Raw genomic sequence first — 23,811 nt, forward strand, 5'->3', positions numbered from 1 at the left:
AATCAGAATAAGTATTGCCAGGTCTTGACTCCAGGGACATATAGCCTTGAAACTGGGCAGTAATACACAGGGAAGAAGTCACAAAGACCGATATATTTCAGTGTTTTTCCTCCTAGATAGGTCTGACCATGGACAGCTATACCTCTGTAAAAGTATTTGGTTATCTCATTTCTTGGTCTTATGGACTGATGATGTTTGAACATCTTTTTAATAACAGCCAGTCTGATCTGGAGAATAAGATTTTCACATCGCTGCCAATGGCTTAAGCCAAAGACAGGGATGGTTTTGCTTGACAGGTGACTGTTAGGTTAGGCTAAGTTGTACATGTTAAGCTAATATAATTCTTATCACCATATGGGTACATATGGGTACATACACATTTCAGTCAAAAATGTTTGTTTTTGACTTTTAATAAAACTCCAGGATTCAGAACAAAAATTTGTTAAAGTTAGTGGAAGTGTTTCATCTCTAGCTTGACAATTTGCTTTGACAGACTTCTGTTTTATATAAATATTGAATTACAATGCAAATACATTTAATTGTGCTTTATATAAATATCTGTGCAAAATGAAAGTCTGTCAATGCGTGTTGACGATCTGAAGCGTAATATCCGCTAACTTTAGAATGTTTTAGCTAAAAAAACTTGATTTTTTATTAGTAGTCATATTAGGCACAAATTTGTGACCAGATTTCAGTGTGCATGAACCTATCTATCTACCTATCTACTGCCAGACGCCTTAATCCCTTATATGGGGTGGCCACAAACAAATCGCCTCCACGTCACCCTGTCCCCCACCATTTCACTGCCTTGCTCCCAATTAACCCCCCTTCTCTCATATACCTCTCCACTCCATCCCTCCATCCCATCCTTGGCCTTCCCCTCCCTCTCTCCCCCTCCACCTCACCCACATACACTCTCCTCATCAGTCTCTCACTCTCTATTCTCTCCACATGGCCAAACCACCTCAGTGTGTTTCTCCTAATGCTTCCTATCACAGCCACATCCACACCACAATGCTCCTTCACATCCTCATTTGTCAGTCTGTCTCTCCATGTGACTCCACAGGCTCCTCTCAAATAACTCATTTCCACTGCTCTCACTCTTGACTTGTGTCCCTTTAACATCATCCAAGCTTCACTTCCATACGTCAGAGTTGGTATCACAATACTGTCATGTACTAACTTTTTCACTTCCATGCTCACTTCCCTGTTTCTTATCACTGCCTTCAAGGAACCAGCATCCTTTCTTCCTTGTTGTACCCTTTCAAGCACTTCACCCTCCAAACGTCCATCCTTACTCATCACACTACCCAAGTATTTAAACGTACTCACATGAACCTACATGGTGATAAAAATTATAATATTTTCCATTTAAGAGAGCCGATTTGGTAAATGACCGCTGATTCGGTGTTTCCTCGCACCACTTCACAGCAGTAGGTGTTGCCTTCTGTGGCAGGGTATTCCTGACGCTTTTCATGTCTCTTGGAATAGAGGTGAATATTTTTTCTGGTGTGATTCTACTTGTGTTCTTGCACAGTGGAACAATGCACCAGTGGTGGTTATTTGCTGACTTGGCCATCACGATGAAGAGCTTGGCTAATCAGAAGAAGCACGATCACACAACTTTTGCCTCCCCGCTTGGTGGGTGTATGATGTCAAGGCCACTCGAGACTTGCACTGCCATCAACCCCATTTTATGCAACTTTGAAGGATTATACATCCAAAGATTTACTTTGGTTTGTCAAATTTACTATATCATAGGATAATTCAGCACATTTATCGCCCAAATAAATTGCTTACTTTAAAAAAAAATCAACCATCAACCAGTCCATTGAGAGTTTATTGTATTCTACTGACATACATGTAATCTCTACAAATACCGATTATAGACCAGGATTTTCGTTATAATAAGCAACAACACAAACTACTCTCCAGCCGTATACCTTAAAATCAGGAACAAATCTAGCAATCTCGCCAGTCCAGTTGTGAAGGGTGGAAGCTGGAGTGATGATCAGGAATGGACCCCATGTGTCTGCAAAAAGGAAAGTTGTTAATATCAAAAGAATTAACATCAGGATCAAGCTATTAAGGAAGCAACATAAACCTGGGTAACACTTTTGTAAAATGCAGGTTTAGAATGAATGTTAAAAGCACATGCTTTGCAAATGGTAAGCTATAAGTACTAGAAATACTGCGATACATTATTGACAAAAATCAATTCAGCAAAAATGTAGCACCCGTGGCTCAGTGGGTTAGAGCGCTCTGACAGAAGGGTTGGAGGTTTGAGTCCACCCAAGGGTCATTGGTGGACATCAGGAAGGGCATCCAGTCATAAAGTGCTACATGCTCCAAAACCAAAGTCCTCTACCCAGGGGCAATGCCTTGGCCCTTATCAAAAAATAAGGGGACACTGTTGAGTTGAGTTGAGTTGATGTTCGGGAGTTTTGCCTTTGCAATGGCACTCCCTGATGCTGTCTATGGTTTGAGCTTTGGCAAGCACTTTACTCTGAAATTACAAAGTTTCCATTTCTTTTTACCTACTTCTTGCTTTATTTTCTCTAATATTCCAAAAAGTACAGATTTTCTTTTCAGCTTCTTCAATGCTATTATTATCAAACAGATAAACACCAATTACATAATCTTCATTTTCCACATATGGCTGTTGTAGTTTCACAATTCTCTTTCTTTCTTCACTGTATCTGGGGCACCATAAGAGGAAATGCTTTAAGTCTTCGTATCCTGCTTCACACATCTTGCACTTAGTTTCTTTACTACTAAATCTCTTCCTGTCGTTGAGATTTAAAGTGTTGGTCCTGCACTTGTATAGTATGGATGATGATTGCTTATTGTCATATGTGCTGTCTTTCCCTCCAATTTCTTGACTCCACTCTCTGTACATCTTCAAACTTGATTTGCTCTGCATCTCTCTTTTCCACTCTCTTGTGTCCCAGTTTTTCATTCTCTCTTTTATTCTCTTATCTGTAACTTTCATCCATTCCTTCCTGTGCCCAATCATTCTAATCCTTTTCTCCAAACCTTTCATCCATTTACTTACATTCTGTACCCTCATCTCCTCTATTATCCTTCTAAGCAAATCGTTTCCATTCTCTTTCATACCATACCTTACATACTTCCACTGAGTTTCTATTATCCTAGCTCTAATGCTTGAAGCCCCCACCTCTCCCCTCAAAGCAGCTTCCTGTGCATACCTTGGTGCCCCCATAATTTGCCTATAAACTCCATTTTCTATATTCTGTAATCTATTTATATCTTCCTCTGTCATATCTATCACTCCTACTCCATATAATATTGATGGTATCACTATACTTCTCCAAAAAGTTTCACCAATAAGTAATCTGGAACAACTTTTAGGAATTACTGAGCATGTTGTGTTAGCCATTTTTTGTGCTTTTTCAATCATAATTTTCTTTTGTTCTCTAAAGAAGTTTCCTGTATCTTCTATTACCACTCCAAGATATTTTGTCATATTTTTTATTTCTATTCCCCCTATTTGTTCTGGCTTGTTTTTCATATTGAATATCAATGCTTGGCTTTTCTGTCTGTTAATTTCTAATTCGTTATCCCTACTTATTATTGTTACTTCTCTGATGACTTCTTCAGCCTCCCCAATGCTACCTGCCAAAAGTATACCATCATCTGCAAAGTACGTCTAAAGATGTGATCTTGAAATTATCATCTTTAAAACCCTTGATTATTTCTTCTAACCTTTGCATTATTTTATATGTAACTAATTTAAATAGAGTGTTTGATCCAATACATCCCTGGTGTATTCCGCTTGTTACTGGTAATGTCATCATATTATTTTCCTCTAGTTCAATTTTTGTTCTGTCTCCCTTATAAACTTCTGCTATTACATTAATTACATTTGGATTTATTTTATATTCTACTAATATTTCTACTAATTTCTCCCTTTTTATCCTATCAAAAGCTTTAGAATAATCTATTGATATTACTACAAGTGGTTTCTTTTTGTGGAATGAGGTTTCGATGCAATATCTCAGTATTAACAAATTATTTTCAATCCTCCCCCCCCCTCTGTGAATGCAGCTTGTGCTTCTTTCTCCATATTATTTCTCATTATATGCTCTTCAATACTCTCTCTCATGACTGCCATCAGCACTTTATTTCCCATATTGTTTAAAGCAATTGACCTCAATTTGCCCATCTTTGGTCTCTTTGTTTTTGGTATCAATACTGTCTTTGTTTTTTCCACTCTTCTGGCACTATTCCTTTTTCTACTGCATTCTCTAGGCATATTACTAAACAATCCCTGTTATTTTTGTTGTTGAGGAATGCTTTGTACATCTCTGGCTTAATTCTGTCCAGTCCTGATACTTTTTTATTTTTCATTTTTTTTAAACATTTGATCACCCTTTCCTCTGTAACTGCCTTTTCTTCTGTAAATATTATACCCTTATCTACCTGAAATGCCATTTCAAGATGTTCTCTTATTTCTATATTACATGATTTTATCATCCTTAAATCTTCTTCCTGTTCTAACCTCCCTTCCCTTTCTCTTCTTACTTGAAATTCTCCTCCTCTCTTTGTCTTTTCTCTTACATTCTCATATTCCTTCATATATTCTTCCTTCTTCTGTCAATTCCATATTTCTTCTATCTTGTTTTCCTACATTTTATATATATTTCCCTGGAACATTCCTATTTCTTCCTCTAATCTTTCTTTCTCAAATTTCTTGCCATCTTCCCCATATACCATCAAACTATTGTCCTCTTTCTCTTTCTCTCCTTTCAGCTTCTTCACATATTTCCAAATATTTTTTTATCCCTTTTATCTTTTCCTTTATTATTTTGTCTTCATACTTATTTATTTCGTCTTAAATCAACTTTTGGGTTTTACATTATTGTTCCAGATACAAGTTTTTCCACATCTGTTACGTCTCTTTCTTTCTTTAATTTCTTTTCTTATTTCCTCTGTTATCCACACCGGTTCCTCCTTATCTCTTTCCTTTCCCATCCGCCTCCTATAAGTACCTTTCAGTACTATTTCCGCTATGTCTTTCATCCTTTCTTCTAAATCTTTTATGTCTCTGATATTCTCTCTTTTTATTCTTTTTTCCAATTCTTCTTCAAACTTTTTCATCGATTTTTTATCTGACTTGTAATATTCTCTTACTATCCATTCCTTATTTCTGAATTCTGTTTTTCGTTTCTTTGCTTTTATTTTTATATCCATTAAATTATGATCTAACAAATCAAAAATCTCTTTACCTTTGTCAATGTTCATACTTATATACTGTGTTTTAAAAAATATATATACAGTATACAGTAATCACTCCAATATCCGACGTAATAGAGCCATAGGTAGGTCCGGATATTGGTTCTGTCCGGATATTGGGCCCCAGCTTATGGACTTGTACTTTTGGACCCTAACTCAGAGAAACACCTATACATCTCCCTCTGGAGATGCATAGCACCTAGTTAAGACCCAAATCACACCAATAAGGCACATAAATGACTGAAATAAATGCAAAAGAAACATAAAATGAGGGTTTAGAAGTAGGTTCATACAATAATAAACATTCTGGTGACTGGCTCCTGGTTGGGTACTTATGGACCCTAACCTAGCCTAACTCAGAAAAACACCTTCCTACTGCATATGCCTAGCTCCTAACACCCTATTCACACCAATAAAGGACATTAAAGAGTGAAATGAGGTAAGTATAGTATGGAAAAAAGTACAGTATGAAACATTCTTATGTTCGGATAGTGGGGATGTTCGGATATTGGGCGTCCGGATATTAGAGTGATTACTGTATATATATAAATATATACAGTAAAATCTCAAATTTCGATGGACATATGTACCCAAAAACCGCATCTAAATTCAAAACATCGAAATTTAAAATGAACTTCTTATGAGAATAACTAGTTTGGGTCTAGGGCCTCCAAACCTAACTACCTAAAATCATGATTTTTTGCCCACACCCCCTGTAAACTTTATGAACTATAATTGTGGTTAAGGAACTGTAGTTCTGCATTGTATTGCCATACTGTCAGCAAGTGTATACTTGGTGTACTTCTGCCCTTTCCTGTACTGCCATTTCTCCTTTGGCTGCAAAGATTTAGAGGTGCCAGGCTGCTCTCGTACATCACCACTGCTACCCACAGAACCACTCTTGCTTGCCATTTTGAAACAGGTAAGTTGCGATGAAAATACAAAGAAAATACATACAACTAAATTGCAGTGAAATGCATGTCCACATATGGTTAGGCTCATACTTTTTCTTATAATTTTCCTTCACTTCTAGCATTTTGGTTCGCATCAAAAATACCTGTATTATCTTTGCTTGTTTTGGTTGGAGTCTGGCCCTAACAGCACATGTTACATACGATATTAGGTTAGGTTCATACTTTTTCTTATAATTTTCCTTCACTTCTAGCATTTTGGTTTGCATCAAACATATTATCTTTGCTTGTTTTGGTTGGAGTCTGGCTCTCATTCACGAATTTGCATCGAAAAGTAAGGTAGGCAGACCACTCCAAAATGCATCGAAATTTGATCAATCAAATTCTAAACTGTCAAAATTTGAGATTTTACTGTGTGTATATACAGTATATATATATATATCTCGTTTCGTTTTTAAAGGTTCCAACATGCTTGCATGTGTCGGCCTTGGTCACCTAATGGTGGCTCTCCACGCTGCACGATATATATATATATATATATATATATATATATATATATATATATATATATGTATATACAGTACTTACCGTGAGAGATTGGACAGTCCACAATCTCATGCATTGTGAATACATAATCTTATGAGAAAAATTATATATGGGCAGTACCCCCTCATACCTGGACATTTTTTGGCCCTTAGAAATATAATAAAGGTCAAATTTTTCAGACATTGTACTGCAGATATAGCTACAGTAACAAAAATATGGGTAGTCACCTTAACAACAGTAGACAACAGGCCTAATGGACTTAAATAACAGGGGTTCCAAAGCGTGGCAACACTTACAGCGCCGCACCCCCCACCACACCTCCCACCGCACCAACACTTCCCTCCGTAGACTCCTCTTGAGCACCTTCCCCAGGAGCCTCAAAGTCATTCACTTCGGCCACATACCCCTCAAAGTCCAATGCTGACACTTCTAACATTGCATCCCCTTCATCCTCAACAGGAACAGGAGCAGACGATGTAGTTGGCTCCTCAATTTCACTAACTTGAGCCTGCTGTGTGTAACTTCTACCCAAATTTTGTCCAAAATAACTCCCAAAATCAAACTTGTGTAGGGGATCCGCTACTATTTATCATCATCAGAATCATCAGCATCTAATCCCGTATTGCCCCATGAGGAGCATAGAAGCCCGGGGCTAGGCAAGTTGGTCCTGACATTTAAGATGAGAGTGACCAGCCTCTTTCATTCCTGGGTGGCATTACATGAGCAATAAACCCCAACCATCCCTTGGATACATGCCCACAATAACTCAATCCAATTAGATCACCTTAATTATGATTGTAAATATCACATACACCATATTCTTGTCAACTTTGAAGGCTTTCTAGCATCTCTTTCTTATCAATTTCTTTTCACTTTGCACCTAAATAACTGCATTAATCATGTATTTCCACTGCTGAAAAAGACTGCAAACATAATATAGATGCATCATCATCATCATCATCATCATCATCATAGATCTGGACCTCCTTTCCCACCCTAGGGCAGGATGAGGAGTAACAATGTTCAAACAGCCCAAAGTTGCCCAATCCAATGGGCGACACTTCCATTCACTCACCATTCAAACCCCCAGAATCCTGACTCTATCTGATACACCAAAAATATTCACCACGTTCTGTAGATTCACAAAATCGTATCCAATATAGTCAATCCGGACGCTGTCACGTTAAAAAGGGGTGCCAAATCCCTGATCATGTGCTTCTCCTCACAATATTCATCCAGCCAGCTCGATCTCTTGTCAGTCCCCTAGCCTCATTGACTTCCAAACCTCTCTTCCTCACACACTTATCCACCATATCCCTCCACCTTCTCCTTGGCCTACCTCATCTCCTATCTTCTTCAAATTCGCTCAGATATACCTTCTTCACCATTCTTTTGTTATCAATTCTCTCCACATGACCATACCATCTCAGTATGCTCTCTTCGATTCTGGTGTCCATGGACTTCCTTACTCCACATCTTTCACAAATCACAGTATTTTGTATCCAATCTAGTCTCTGTACTCCACATACATTCCTCAGTAGTCCCATCTCCCCTGCTCTCACTCTTGACTTTTCATTTTCATGCCACACCATAGTCTCCCTTGGCAGGTATTGGGCCCTCTGGGGCTCTCCGAAACAATTTTTTTTTTTTTAATGCGAGGAAGAAGGAACCAAAGGCCATGAACCCGCAATAAGAGTTCCCTCCAAGAGAAAAACAAAATACAAGAGAGAGCCAAATTCAAGATCCATTCATTTCGAGATGCCTAGACACACTGCGTTTGAAAGACTGGAGATCATAGGCAGCAGGAAATACAGACAGAGGGAGACAGTTCCAGAGCTGACCTGTTGCATAAATGAAGGACTGGGAGTAACGGTTAACTCTTGCATTAGATAGTTGGACAGAAAAGGGATGAGAGTTTGCTGCTAGACGGGTGCTACGCGCACGTCGCAGAGGTGGAGGAATGCATGCATACAGTTCAGAGGAGCAGTGAAAGAGATAAAGATGCAACAGTGCGGCGAAGAGACAGAAGTTGAAGGAAGTCAGTAAGAGGAGGAGAGTTAATGAGACGAAAAGCCTTTGACTCCATCCTACTGAGAAGAGCTGTATGTGGGGAGCCTCCCCACACATGAGAGTTGTACTCCACACAGGGGCGGACAAAACCCCTGTATAGAGTCAACAATTGTGCAGGGGTAAAGAAAGAATAGAGTTGGCTTAGCACACCCAATCTCTTGGAAGTAGATTTTACAAGAGATTAATAAGATCATCCTCACCCTGCCCTTGGGTGGGAAGGGAGGTCTGGTTGATGATGATGATGATAATGATGTAATATGATCTTTCCAAGATAAGTCCCGAGTAAATGAAACCTCAAGCATGTTCAAGGATGATGCAGGATTAGGCTGAATATTATTAAACATTAGTGGGTGACAGACGGACATGGAGGTGTTGGTGTGATGGTTGCGGAGAAATGGGTGGAATATGTTACGAATGTTTTGAGAGTAAGCGATAGGATATTGGTAGTGAAAATTCTGTTGGGTAGAAAGATAGCTGCGATTATATCGGCATATGCTCCACAGTCAGGATTGGATGAAGCAGAGAAAGATAGATTTTGTGATGATTTAATACGTGTAGTGGGTGGTATGCGGGATGATGACATAGTGATTTTGGGAGGGGACTTAAATGGTCATGTAGGTGAAGCAGCACAAGGTTATGAAGGAGTGCATGGGGGATGTGCATATGGTCTAAGGAATGGAGAAGGGGAAAGGATACTCGAGTTTGGAAAGGCAACGGACATGATTGTGTGCAACACATATTTCAGGAAAAGAGACAGTAGGTTAATTACGTATGAGTCTGGGACAAATAGCAGTCAGATAGATTATTTTCTGGTTAGGAGGGCCGATAGGAGGTAGGGATGTTAAAGTTATAGGAAGTGAGGAGTGTGTGCACCAGCACAAGCTGTTGATTTGTGATATGGTGCTTAAAAAACAAGTGATGAAAAAGAGGACTTGTGTACCTAGGAGGAAAATACGGAAGCTGAAAATCCAAGTAGTAAGGGATGCCTTCTATAGCAAGTTGAGGAGAGTGGTGGCTGAACAAGGAGCTGAAGACAGAGGTGTTAATGAACAGCACAGAGCCTTCAAGAACAATTTCTAGAGAGTTACTGATGTAACATGCAGTTAGACAAGAGGACCACCAAGACATAAAGTAACTTGGTGGTGAGATGAGGGTGTAGAAGCTGCAGTTAAGGAGAAAAGAAGGCTTTTCCAGGAATGGAAGAAGGGTGGTGCCAAAGAGGAATATTTGCCTGCCAAGCGTAGGGCTAGAAGAGAGATACAGGGCAAAGTCTGAGTCACAGAGACTATTACTTGATAACCTAAATCATAGGGAAAGGAAAAATATATTTAGGGTAGCAGGTCAAGTGAAGAGGGATAATCGGGATATTATAGGTGAGCAGTGTGTGAAGAATGATGAGGGAAGGGTAGTGGTGAACAGTGAGGATATTAAAGATGCATGGAGAGAGCATTATAACTGGTTGTTGAATGAGGAGTTTGACTGGGACAGGGAAGGTTTGAAGCCAGCAGATCCAGTGTCTGGCCCTTGATTGATACTGCTACTGTGAGTGACGCAATAGGCAGGATGAGGGTGGGGAAGGCACCAGGTGTGTCTGGGTTGACTGCCGAAATGTTGAAGGCCTCAGGCGATACAGGTGTGAGTTTAGTCACTGACCTGATTAATAGGATTATTTATGAGTGTGTTGTCCCAGATGATTGGCTGAAGAATGTAATTGTAAATGTGTATAAAGAGAAGGGTGATGCCCTGGAAAGAGGAAATCATAGAGGTATAAAGCTTTTAGATCAGATAATGAAGGTAATCGAGAGAGTTTTAGAAGGTATGATTAGAGAAAGAGTGAATATTGATGAGATGCAGTTTGGGTTTATGCCAGGTAGGGGGACCACTGATGCTATATTCATTGTTCAACAGCTTCAGGAAAAATATATTGGTAGGAGAAGGGATCTTTATTTTGTTTTTGTTGATTTGGAAAAGGCCTTTGACAGAGTCCCTAGAGAGGTGGTGAAGTGGGCAATGAGAAAGCTTGGCTTGGAGGAGTGGCTGGTTAGGGTGGTTATGGCTATGTATGTGGGTGCTCACACCCAGGTAAAAGTGAATGGAGATTTGAGTGATGAGTTTTCCATGAATGTTGGTGTGCATCTGGGGTCAGTCTTGAGTCCCATGTTGTTTATCATGGTACTTGAAGCCCTTTCATGTGACTTCAGAAACGGACTCCCGTGGGAGTTGTTGTATGCTGATGATTTGGTGTTGATTGTAGAGAACAAAAGGGAGGCGGAGGAAAGGTTTAGGAAGTGGAGAGATGGTATGGGGCACAAGGGTTTAAGGGTAAATGCAAATAAAACAAAAGTGATGATATCTAGGGTTGGTGGCGGTACTGTCAAAGACGAGGGAAAGTGGCCATGTGCAGTTTGCCACAAGGGCATGGGAAGTAATTCCATCTTGTGCAGTGTGTGTGATAAATGGGTGCATAAGAGATGTAGTGGTATCAGAGGTAGACTGCGAAATAATGCTGATTTTATGTGTACGGCGTGTCAGGGTGAGCACGTGGAGATTGTCAGATGCGAAAGTACTGAACTTGCTGGTGAATCTCTTGAGTGCATGGAAGAGTTTTGTTATTTGGGAGACATGTTGTGTGCTGGAGGTGGGGCTAGAGCTAGCTCTGTGGCTAGGGTGAGAAGTGACTGGAAGAAGTTCAGGGAGCTTTTGCCTCTCCTGACATTGAGAGGACTCTCCCTACATGCTAAGGGGTCTTTGTATTCAGCATGTGTTAAGAGTGTAATGCTGTATGGTAGTGAGACCTGGGCAGTGAAGGAGGAAGATATCCGCTGGCTCAGACGTACAGAAATGACAATGATTAGGTGGATGTGCAGTGTGTCCCTGCGTCCAAGGCCTGGAGGGGCTGGGTTTACGATGGAAGAGTTGTGAGGTAGGATGGGACTGGAGTATGTTGGTGTTGTGATAAGGAGAGGTAGATTGAGATGGTTTGGACGTGTGGAGAGGATGGGGGATGATAATTGGGTGAGGAAGGTGAGAGGTGTTAATATTGGGGATGGGGTTATGAGGGGTAGACCAAGAAAGGCATGGGATGAGGTCATTAAGTGTGACCTCAGGGTTAAGGGACTGAACAGGGAGGCTGCAATGAATCGTGCAGCGTGGAGAGCCGCCATTAGGTGACCATGGCCGACACATGCAAGCATGTTGGAGCCTTTAAAAACTAAAACAAAAAAGAAGTGGGTATACCTGTGGAAGATTTTGACGGGTTGATAGGTGTAAGAACTGAGTCTTAGATGCATTAAAAACAACAAGATTATTCTTACCCCAGTCAGAGATATAAGCCAAGTCAGACATTAGGTGTGCCATAGCCTCATCCCTTGTTTGTTGAAGTAACTGCTGAGATGGGCATTGAGGGACCCGAATGGAAAGGTGAAAGGTGGAGTCATCAGCGTATGAGTGGATAGGGTTAGATGTACAGCTTAGAAGGTCAATGACGAATAAAAGGAAGAAAGTTGGTGATAGGACAGAGCCCTGAAGAACACCACTGTTGATAGATCTAGGAGAAGAACGATGGCCGTCTACAACAGCGACTATAGAACGACCAGAAAGGAAGCTAGCAATGAAGGCACAGATAGAAGGATAGAAATCACTATGATTATGTGATTTTAGATAGGAGATGGGTCCATTATGATGTGGCTGGGGTAAACCAGCTCTGCTGTCAGGCCCTCCTGCGGATGTCACTGATTGCACAGCGCAGTTGACCCTCGTGTGGTGTGGTGAGGTGTGGATCTGTCCCTCCTCCCCTTGGGGCTAAGATGCTAATGAATGTCTTTGTGTGGACGAGTAAATTGGGAGTGTGTCATCCTGTCTCGGCTACCTCTCTTTCTTTGGAAGAAGCAATCTAGGTATATATATATAATATATATAATATATATATAATATATATATATATATATATATATATATATATATATATATATATATATATATAAAGACAGATAGATAGACAGATACGGGAATCTGGGAGATACATAACCCGGCCAAAAAACCTGGTTATATGGTTACCACCCACTGTAGTAAATGGTTTCCTGGGTACAGGAAACCATTTAGCCTATCACTCAGTGCAGAGACCATAAGACATCCCTACATTATGTACTGTATGAAAAATAAACTACCGTAGTAAGGAGGAGGAGCAAGGAAGTCTCCTAACTGAGGTGAATCTGGCTTATTAACTCAATCACCTACTGAAACATGGTGGCAGGGGGGGGCTCCCATCACTTAACATAGTGCTACCTACTTCTTCTTTCATGTCTAATATTCTTATTCTGTGTTGGTCCTCCTCACTTCCTACTTCTCTCACCTTCATGTAACTGGTTATTGCTCTTTCTTTCCACTTCAGGTACCTTTACATTGTGTGACAAGCTAAGTGGTTTCCTGTAACTCATCACACCATTTGCAATGCTAGATGGTAACCATATAGCCAAATAACAGGGTGACATGAAGCCTGCCAGAGTGTCCCTATGAACTGGGTGGAGATGCTAATGAGGCATCCACCCAGGAACAAAACTTCCACAATAATCCCCTCGCCTTGCTGTAATGAGATGCTGTCAGCAATATGGGAATAACGGTTCACTGCACTGGATGGTTCTGCAGGGGTGACTGCTTGCCTGTGCTTGATGGGTCTGCTCTTCAGACAGCCTGGAGTACACTACCAACAACAACAACTTACTGAAACATGACGACAACAGATGTAAAGTACTGTGAACTATGCCAACTCACCATAATGTTGACAGATGTGTGCAAGGAATGCAATGGACTGTACAGTTTTGCCTAGACCCATCTCATCTGCCAGGATTCCATTGATACCCTGAAAAAAAAAAAAAAAAAATACATGAACACCAAAATCATCATTATAACTTCTGTTCATCTTTCACAAAAGAGGGGAGATGCTGAAAGTGGGTCTTCAAACTCTTTTATGGCTTAATCAAAAAACAAAGAAGTTCCAGTTATATAATCCTCATCCTGTATCCTAAATTACTGAGCTCAAATCACATTCTCAGATATTAATAAAATTCTCAGTCTAAAGTCAGACAATCAAAACAATGGTGCTAACATTGCAACTGAGAGATGTGCAAGTTGTTGTTGTTGTTGCTCAATCCTTTCCTGCTTGGCCCAGCAAACCCACTGACTGCAAGTAAGCAACTGTCCCTATGGGATTTTCCCACACATTCCCTACATCACTGATACTGTGTTTGCGTCTTACTGCAGTATGTGTTGTGCAGTGCTCCATAATATAAGTTGCACTGTGTGAGCCAATTCTACATGTTAGGCATGGGTCATCTGTGATTTCACCAACCCAAAGGTATGAGCTGCATGTAACAGAAAGTTAGTCCAATCCAGTATTGGACACCAGATGAAAGTGATAGATATCAAAAAGTTGGTGGAATGGGATTTGTACATACTTCCTTATGCGGGCACAAGCAGCAAGTTCAGATGGAAACATTCATACTGAGCTTACTGATACTAATACGGGTTCGGTACTTAATATCTCTGCCAACAATTTAATGTTCTTCAAAGGATGCTCAATGATCACACTAATTAAAAATGTTTGTGATTCACTTAAAATGTCCCATGCATTTATGGTTTCCTTTGATTAATTGGTAATTCATATATATTAGTCAAAATCTTATTTCAATTATGTTTAGAGATGCAAACTCTGAACTTCAAGTAGTTACATATATTCGGCATCTATTATAAATGGTTTATTTCAATGTTTAAAATAGAGAAGCTATGAAACAGACAAAGGATCAAAATGGATGGATGAGCATTTACAAAAATGCACATGAGAAGGGTATGGCACCCCTACTCTAACTTGCCAGTCATCAGAATGACTACCTCACAGGTGTTTGTGAAATACATATAAACAGAAAGGTAAAAAAATAAAGTATAGTATGTGTAGATGGCTTCTGTTTGTGAAGTGGAGCCAATATTCAACAGGTTTAGGTGATTTGTGAATAAAGATGATTAACAATGTAATGTACCAACCATCCTTTACTCTCATAATTATATACTGTATTTCAGTGAGAGAATGGAGAATGTAAGACTGACTAAGAGGGCATATGTAGGTGAGGTGGAGGGAGGGAGAGGGAGGGGCAGACAGAGGATGAGGTGGAGGGATGGAGTTGAGAGGTATATGAGGGAGGGGGGGGTGAGTTGGGGGGAGGGTAGTCAAATTGTGGGTGACAGAGCGACTTGGAGGCATTTTGTCTGTAACCACTCTTTGCGGGATTAGGGCGTCGGGCTATAGATAGATAGATAGATTTCAGTGACCAATTAATGCACTTTAAACTGATATTCTTCCAGCTGTGTCTAACCAACATTAACTCTTTCAACCCAAAGACATATCTCTTAATTTATTTCCATACAATTCTCTACACGATTTTATTCAATTTAACCCGCCGTGTGCCAGTGCTGTTTCAAAACGGTCTGACATAATTCCGGGGCCAGTACCAGTGCCGTTTTAAAACGGTTTAAAATAAAAAACTTCACTGTGACTGCATTCTCCAAGATTCCATGTCCTTTGTCCGGTCCTTGGTCGTCATCGTTTGGTCAGTCCTTGTCCAAGGCTTATTGTCTGTTTTTTTAGTTAGTTGTTTTCCGGGGAGGGGCACTAACCCTCCGCCAACCCTTTTAGTTGCCTTTTACGACAAGCAGGGATACTGGGGGAGTATTCTTGAAAAAAAACCATACCCCCAGGGGGGTACAATGTGGATTAAGTGTTTTTTACCTGACAAAAGCATTTGTGTTACATTTTTTTTAATTTTTGTTTTTTCTTTTTTTTTTCAGGTGCATAATTAGTGTATGATTATATCAAAGAGACTAAAGTGTACAGAGACTAAAAAAAAAAAAAAAAAAAAAAAAAAAAAAAAATCTCTCCTGGCGAAAGCAGTACTGTGAGGATAATAACGTAAGCATTCTAGGGTTAAGAGTGGTGGAGGATGTGTGGATCAAATATAACCAGTAAGACAGCTGGTGGAGAATGCTTGTGAGAATGACGACAAGGTGTTTATGGAATTCATGGATCCGGAAAAAGCACACAACAAAGTAGACTCAGAAGGATTGTGGAAAATTTTGCACATGTATGGTGCTGACGGTAAGCTGTTAGGTGCTGTCGAGAGTTTTTATGATGGTAGTGAAGCATGTGTCAGGGTTGATAGGCATCTAAGTGAATGGTTCATGATTGGTATGGACGTGCGACAACGTTGTGTGATGTCCCCATGGTTGTTCAATATATACAGTATTTGGATCAGGTGATGAATGAAGTAAAAACACAAGTAATGGAGAGAGGGATGGCGTTAGTAATGAATGGTGATGGATGGAATATCTCAAATTTGTTGTATGCTGATGATGCTACTTGCAAATACCAGACAAAAACTTGGTAGACTAGTGCAGAGTTTTGCTGATGTCTGTAAGCATCGTGCCTTGAGAGTATGTATAGAAAAGAGTAAAGTGATGGTTACTTACAGGGAAGGTGACTCCCAGTGTGATGTTACAGTGAATGGAGAGAGGCTGGAATTGGTGAGAGAGTTCAAATACCTGAGTATGGTGATAGAAAAGAGAGGAAAATGTGCAACAGAAATGGAAAGTAGAGTGACACATGGAAGGAAAGTAGCTGGTGCTATGAAGGCCTTGATAAGAAACAGAGGCTTGAGTGTTGCAACTGCACGAGGATTATATGAAGGAGTGTTCGTGCCAACTTTAACATATGAATGTGAGGCTTTGGTGTGGCATGAAAATGAAAAGTCAAGGGAACAGTGGAGATGGGACTGCTGAGGAATGTATGTGGAGTACAGAGAGTGGATAGGATATGAAATAATGTGATTCGTGAAAGTTGTGGAGTAAGGAAGTCTGTGGACACCAGAATCGAAAAGACTTTACTGAGATGGTGTAATCCAGCTCAAGCTGGACTGCTGAAAAACAAAAAGGATGTTCCAAATTTCAAAATAAAAATATGGATCAGACTGCCAAAACCATAACAAAGTGGATTTTACACCCTGCCTAGGCAAACGTTTTTGCCTTTGTCTGTCAACTTGCACCTTACTTTCTTACTGGAAGTTTGCTCTCATTCAGCCAGTCCCAAAGAAGGGTGACCATTCCCAACCCTCTAACTATAGTCCAATTGCTTTAACATTCTGTATCTCAAAAGTTTTCGAGTCTATTCTTAACAGAAAAATTTTAAAGCATCTTTCCTATCACAACCTTCTTTCTGATTGTCAGTATGGGTTCTATCAGGGACACTCCATAGGCGATCTTCTCACCTACCTTTCAGACTCCTGGTCATCCTCCTTTCAGGACTTTGGCGAAAGCTTTGCCATTGCACCTGACATCTCAAAGGCTTTCGATCGAGTCTGGCATAAATTTTTAATTTCCAAACTGCCCTCTTATGGTTTCTATCCTTCTATCTGTGCCTTCATCTCTAGCTTCCTTTCTGGTCGTTCTATAGCCGCTGTTGTAGACGGCCATCATTCTTCTCCTAGATCTATTAACAGTGGTGTTCCTCAGGGCTCTGTCCTATCACCAACTCTCTTCTTTTATTCATCAATGACCTTCTAAACTGTACATCTAACCCTCTCCACTCATACGCTGATGACTCCACCCTTCACCTTTCCATTCAATTCCCGCAACGTCCATCTCAGCAGTTACTTCAACAAACAAGGGATGAGGCTATGGCACACCTAATGTCTGACTTGGCTCGTATCTCTGACTGGGGTCAAAATAAACTGGTTGTTTTTAATGCATCAAAGACTCAGATTTTGCACCTATCAACCCGACAACATCTTCAACAGGCATACCCACTAAGGTTTAATACAAATCAGCTTAATCCTGCATCATCCTTGAACATGCTTGGGGTTTCATTTACTCGGGGCTTACCTTGGAAAAATCATATTACAACTCTTGTAAAATCTGCCTCCGAGAGATTGGGTGTGCTAAGCCGACTCCATTCCTTCTTTACCCCTGCACAATTGTTGACTCTATACAGGGGTTTTATCTGCCCCTGCATGGAGTACAACTCTCAAGTGTGGGGAGGCTCCCCACATACAGCTCTTAATAAAGTGGAGTCAAACGCTCTTCACCTCATTAACTCTCCTCCTCTTACTGACTCCCTTCAACCTCTGTCTCTTCGCATCACTGTTGCATCTTTTCTATCACTACTTCAATGGTCACTGCTCCTCTGAACTGTCTGCATGCATTTCTCCGCCTGTACGATGGGCGCATAGAACCCGTCTAGCAGCAAACTCTCATCCCTTTTCTGTCCAACTCTCTAATGCAAGAGTTAACCGTTACTCCCAGTCCTTAAGTTATGCAACAGGTCTCTGGAACTGTCTCCCTCTGTCTGTATTTCCTGCTTCCTATGATCTCCAATCTTTCAAACGCAGTGTGTCCAGGCATCTCGAAATGATCGGATCTTGAATTTGGCTCTCTCTTGTATTTTGTTTTTCTCTTGGAAGGAACAGTTTTGTGGGCTCATTGCCTTTGGTTCCTTCTTCCTCACATAAAAAAAAAAAAAAAAAAGTTCTGGGGTACATCTAACCCCTCCTCCCTTTTTTCCATCCATCCATCCATCATCCAATCCTACATCATCCCATGAGGAGCACAGGAGCCCGGGGCTAGGCAGTTGGTCCCAACATTTAAGACGAGAGTGACCAGTCTCACTCATCCCTGAGTGGCATTACATGAGCAATAAACCCCAACCATCCCTTGAATATAAACCTTCACCGGCTCAATACGATTGGAGAGCAATAATTACCCACTAAACAACCAGGCGCCAAAATTTGGTTATATGGTTACCACCCAGCATAGTAAATGGTTTCCTGGTGTACAGGAAACCATTTGGCTTGTCACTTAGTGTAGAGTCACGCACAGGCAGAAGGAAGAGAAAAGAATGAAGGAAAGAAAGACAGAAGAGGGAGTGTAAAGTCACCCGTAGGCAGAAGGACAAGGAAAGAATGAAGGAAAGAAAGACAGAAGAGGATGGAATGAAAGAAGGATGGAGGAGAGGAAAGGCCAGACACCCGACAGCAGCACTACATCGAGTGAGTGGATGGTGGGCACTTCCACCTACCACACATGAAATTATATTTTTTCTCTTCCTATCTCCCATATTTATCTAGTTTTCTTTTCCATTCTTTCATCCCATTACTTGTTTACCTTTGACACTTTCTCATCTATTTGGACAAAACATAACTTCCTCCCCATTTATATTATCAATCCATTTTCTAGATCTCACCCTCTCACATCTGTGTGGTATTGTACCGGTATAGAATATACCAATATTAACCCCCTTATGCATCTTATCCTTCATCCATTATTCTATTTTCTCTCAGGTTACTTACTCTTTGATAACATTTGCATTTAATGATGAATAACTTACAGGGTTCTAATGTAGCACTGCTTTTTCAGGCAATCCTTGTTATAAGTCAATAAGACTCCAATTAAAAATGAATAAGTTAAGTGGTTCCAAAGTCAAAAACATCTGCATTTAATAATGAATAAGTTAAGTGGTTCCAGTGTAGCACTGCTTCTGCAGGCAATCCTTGCTATATGTATGGGGGATGTTCTTAAATATCAAAACAGTATACATACAACTATCACTGTAAATAATGGGAAACAAGAAAATCAGTTAAACAGACACCAGTGATATTTCAATATGCAACTTTCTTCAATTTAATGAGGATTTAACCCCATCATTACCAGAAATGTGTTGTGTGACACGTGCGTGTCACAATTTCACGCACACGTGCCGCACTGGGTGTGCCCCCTGTGACACGCATGTGATACAATTATAACCTGTGTGTGTACAGGGCTCCCAGGGACTCAGTTTATGGGTTACGTGCATCCACGTGGTGGCAGTTGTGTCTGTGTAAAAAGAGCTCCAGCCCCTGGTGGTGCAATCCATACATCAATGAAACATCATGAACTTCGACCACTCATGTACTGCCAATTCTGTGATGCAATTTCTACACACCAATCATAATATTTCATTTATATTTACCAAATTAATATCCCATATATTTGGCAACACATGCCTCCCAGGACTATATATATATCAGTCATTGACTTCCCTCAAATTCAGTCGCTGGCTTCCCTCAAATTCGGTACTGTTTGCATTGCGTGAGGTGAGAGTACTGTGTGATTCATTACGCAGTTATGGAGCAGCTGACACCATCTGATAATGAGGATAAATATGATGGTGGGTCAGTGAGTGATTTTGCATTCTCTGATGATTCAATGGAAGGTGATGATACTGCATTTGACCCAGACAATGTTAGTGAAGTTGAAACTGAACGTAACGATGGCGAGAGTATTGAGACGTCTGAAGCCAGTGACGAGTCATGTAGCCCCCTCCCTCCCCAACCATTGCAGTTGCCAGCACAGCCACACACTTTACACTTCTTTCTGACCCTTTTTCTGACACCAGACATAATCCTCTCCCTACATGTGACACTGATTTTCCTGATGTACATCCAAGTATTATTCTACATCATCAAAGCCATCCTATGAGTGTCCTTGACTGTTTTCAGTTATTTATGGGGAAGGATATGACTGCTGCTCTGTGTCTGGACAAATGCATGTGCTGCATATTTTTTCCAAGACAACCCCAATGTAAGTTGTAAGTCATTTATGGGTAAAAAGTGGGCAGATGTTACAGAGGAAGAAATGTATACTTTCACTTCATTGCAGCTACTCATGGGAGTAACAGATTTACCCAAGATATCAGACTACTGGAGTACATCAGTTTTGTGCCAGGGACCACCTGTTTTTGGAGCTGTAATGAGTTGTAACAGATTCTCTCAGATTCTTAGATTTATAAGATTTTCACACCCTGATGATGCTGAGCCTAGGGTTCCCATGACAAGAATTAGTACATATTTCCAGATGCTACATGCCAAGTGCGTGGAATATTTCTCCACAGGTGAAGACTTTGCAGTGGACGAATTACTGATTCTCTTCAAAGGTACAGTAGATTACACTTCTGACAGTTCATAAAAACAATATGCAAGCACTTTGGTCTGAAACTTTTTGCACTGTGTCCTAGTTCTAGTAATGCATTAGGTTACACATGGAATTTTTGTTTATATACACCTGCCATGTATGAGGAGATGAGGCAAGACCCACAGCTTGCTGTTCTCAGCAAGTACGAATGTGTGCCAGTATACCTGATGCAATCACTTCTAAATAAGGGGAGGCATGTTGTCTTAGACAACTGGTACTCTTCCCTTCAGCTGGCAGAATATTAATTGACCATGAACACTCTTACTACTGGGACCATTCAGCCAAACAGGGGTGTGCCTGATGTTATCTCACGCCAGAAAATTCAGAAAAAGCAGGCTGTATTTGGGTGAAAAGAGGATATTCTGACTGTCAAATTTTGTGATACAAGATTGGGCCATGTTATCACAACCAAGTACAAAGCAGGATATAAAGAACAAACACGTCATGTTAGAGGAGGGGGCCAGGGAGATGCTGCAGAAACCCCTGCCTATTTATCACTACAATGAACAAATGAGTGCAGTTGATATGATTGATCAGCTGTTAGACCACATGATCCAACCAGGAAATCTTACGTATGGTTCAGGAAAATTGGAGTACACATGATGTCTAGAATGGTACTCAATGCTAGAGTAATATATCAGAACTTACATCAGTGTAGCAATGGGTGCAGTGGCTTCATAAAACTTCTCGTTCATGAGATGTTACAAGAGTACAGTCTGGGGTATGTCATCTTGTGTGTGGGACGGGAAGAAGAACAACTTCCCAAGAAAAAACCCAGACCACCACCCCCACCACTAGCAGCAGGTGCAAGACCACCACCGCCAGCAACAGGTGCATGACCCCCACTGCCAGTGGCAGGCACACAACCCAGCACCTCTGGAGCTTCAGCCACACCTCTGGTTCATAGACTAACGACTATACCGAGCACAGCAAACACATATTGCCACACAGACTGTGCAGGATCCATACTACTGAGGGTAAGGATAAGGGGACAAGAAAGTACTGCCCTGCCTGCAAAGATTTACCTGGGTTATGTTCTCCTGAACATTACCAGGAGTATCACAGCCAGTAGCAAACTGTTGTGCGTAAGGTGTATGGTGTGTATGTATATGGTGTATGGTGTGAATGTATTTGGTGAATGGTGTGTATGGTGAATGGTGTATGGTCTGAATGGTGTGTATGGTGTGTATGGTTTGGTGTGTGTTGTGTATATGATTTATGATAAATATGGTTTATGGTGTGTATGGCATACAGTGAATGGAATGTATAGTGTAGTCCCCTTCCCCACTTTTTTCCCTTTTTTTTTTTTTTTTTTTTCTACTTTACCATTCTTTTTTTGGGCACCTGGTGGTTTAGTGGGCAATTATTGCACTCCAATCGGATTGAGCCATTGAAGGTTTATATCCAAGGGGTGGTTGGAGTTTATTGCTCATGTAATGCCACTCAGGGATGAATGAGGCTGGTCACTCTCATCTTAAATGTCAGGACCAACTGCCTAGCCCAGGGCTCCTATGCTCCTCGTGGGGCAATGTAGGATTGGATGATGGATGGATGGATGGACCATTCTTTTTATCACACATCCCTCTTCTTTCTTTAGTTCTTATGCATCCTAAATACGTACACTTCACATGACACAAAGACCACTGTACCCACATATCTCTGTAACACACTAGCATATAATACATCATCCGAGAATCCCTCCCGTCTGGCCTGGCCTTGCTTGGGGGTGCGCTGCAAGTTCTCAGCATTTTCGGCCACACAAGACCATCCAGTTTTACCATTACAGCAACATCCTTAGCAAGGTAAATAAATATATCATTATTCTGTGCATGCTGTGATTTTCAGGCTAATATATTTATCACTTACCTGAGTATAAATGTTTTAGTGCAACATACATTAATTCAAGTAAAAATTATTCTATTTCATTTTTTATTTACTCAAATGATACCGTGCAGGGTTTATGTGATAGAAAACATAAAAATATATAACATAGTGCGAATAAGGTAGGTGTGGCAATAAGATGAAGACTACCCTACGTATGATGCGGATGAGTGATTGGGGGGTCGGTGCGGCAGGGGAACGTCTTGTTTACATTTGGTTGGGGGGTCGGTAACGATGGGGTTAATTGCAAGAAAGTGTCAATAAAAGTGTGAGAGGACTTACTGAATGTTCATGCTCAACATGAGAAACTTCATGACAGTTCAATAACTTAAAATATCATCATCATTTTGCATAGAGAGAGATCTGTAAGAAGGCTCTTTCATATCTCTGGGAACATGGATCAGAGGAAAAAGGAGGGTCTACCACTTTCACTGGAGACAAAAGACTGCTCTCAATGTACCGGTAACTGCTAGGCAGTCGTGGATGCTGCATCCATGGGGTGAGTATGGGTCAGGCATCCAACTCCTGTCATTTTTGTCATGACACACAGGGAACAGGGGCAAAGCTATGTTAATAAAATTCTTTCCCCTCTATCTCTGGGGATATTCCTCTGTCTTTATATGACTGATTTCTATCAATAGAGATCAGCTAATATTGAAATATTTCTGCACACTAAAGTATAATCTAACTCAAGAAATGCATACTGTACACTGAGAGTTAACTTACAAAATAGTATAAGTTGGCTAGCCAGTTCATGCCATTTAGTTGGTAACTCTTGAGAACACCTCTGAATATGTCTGGCTGTGGATGTTCTTGAGGCTCTCCTCCAGGTCCCACTCCACCTGCACCTCCACCAGAAAACAGACTCAATTTGGCCTGCTGGTTTGAGTAGGCTTCCTGTGCTGTTTTCAAGGCCTGCACCTTCATAGCCTCACTGAAAAAACATAGGTGAAAATACATTAGGTTTTATGACTAATTCCTAAGTGTTGCAACATTTAAGCCTTTATGTCAATCTATCAACAGCCAGATGCTTTAATCCAGGAGAGGATGGCCAAAAATTGCCTCCACATCACTGTGTCCTCCACCACCAGGCATCCTTTTC

At 40.7% G+C, this 23,811-nt stretch overlaps 1 protein-coding gene across 1 annotated transcript in view; it reads right to left on the reverse strand.

Annotated features, from left to right (window-relative positions):
- The window catches only part of Ino80 (chromatin-remodeling ATPase INO80), a 499,736-nt gene that overhangs the window by 410,312 nt on the left and 65,613 nt on the right, over positions 1-23,811 (reverse strand). The window contains 3 exon segments of the mRNA XM_080278280.1: positions 1,944-2,032; positions 13,554-13,641; positions 23,436-23,643. Coding sequence (XP_080134406.1) covers positions 1,944-2,032; positions 13,554-13,641; positions 23,436-23,643 — 385 coding nt within the window.

Source organism: Coenobita brevimanus, chromosome 72, assembly GCF_032717465.1.
Source record: "Coenobita brevimanus isolate Jiangsu-jjx chromosome 72, ASM3271746v2, whole genome shotgun sequence".
NCBI classification, from domain to species: domain Eukaryota; kingdom Metazoa; phylum Arthropoda; class Malacostraca; order Decapoda; family Coenobitidae; genus Coenobita; species Coenobita brevimanus.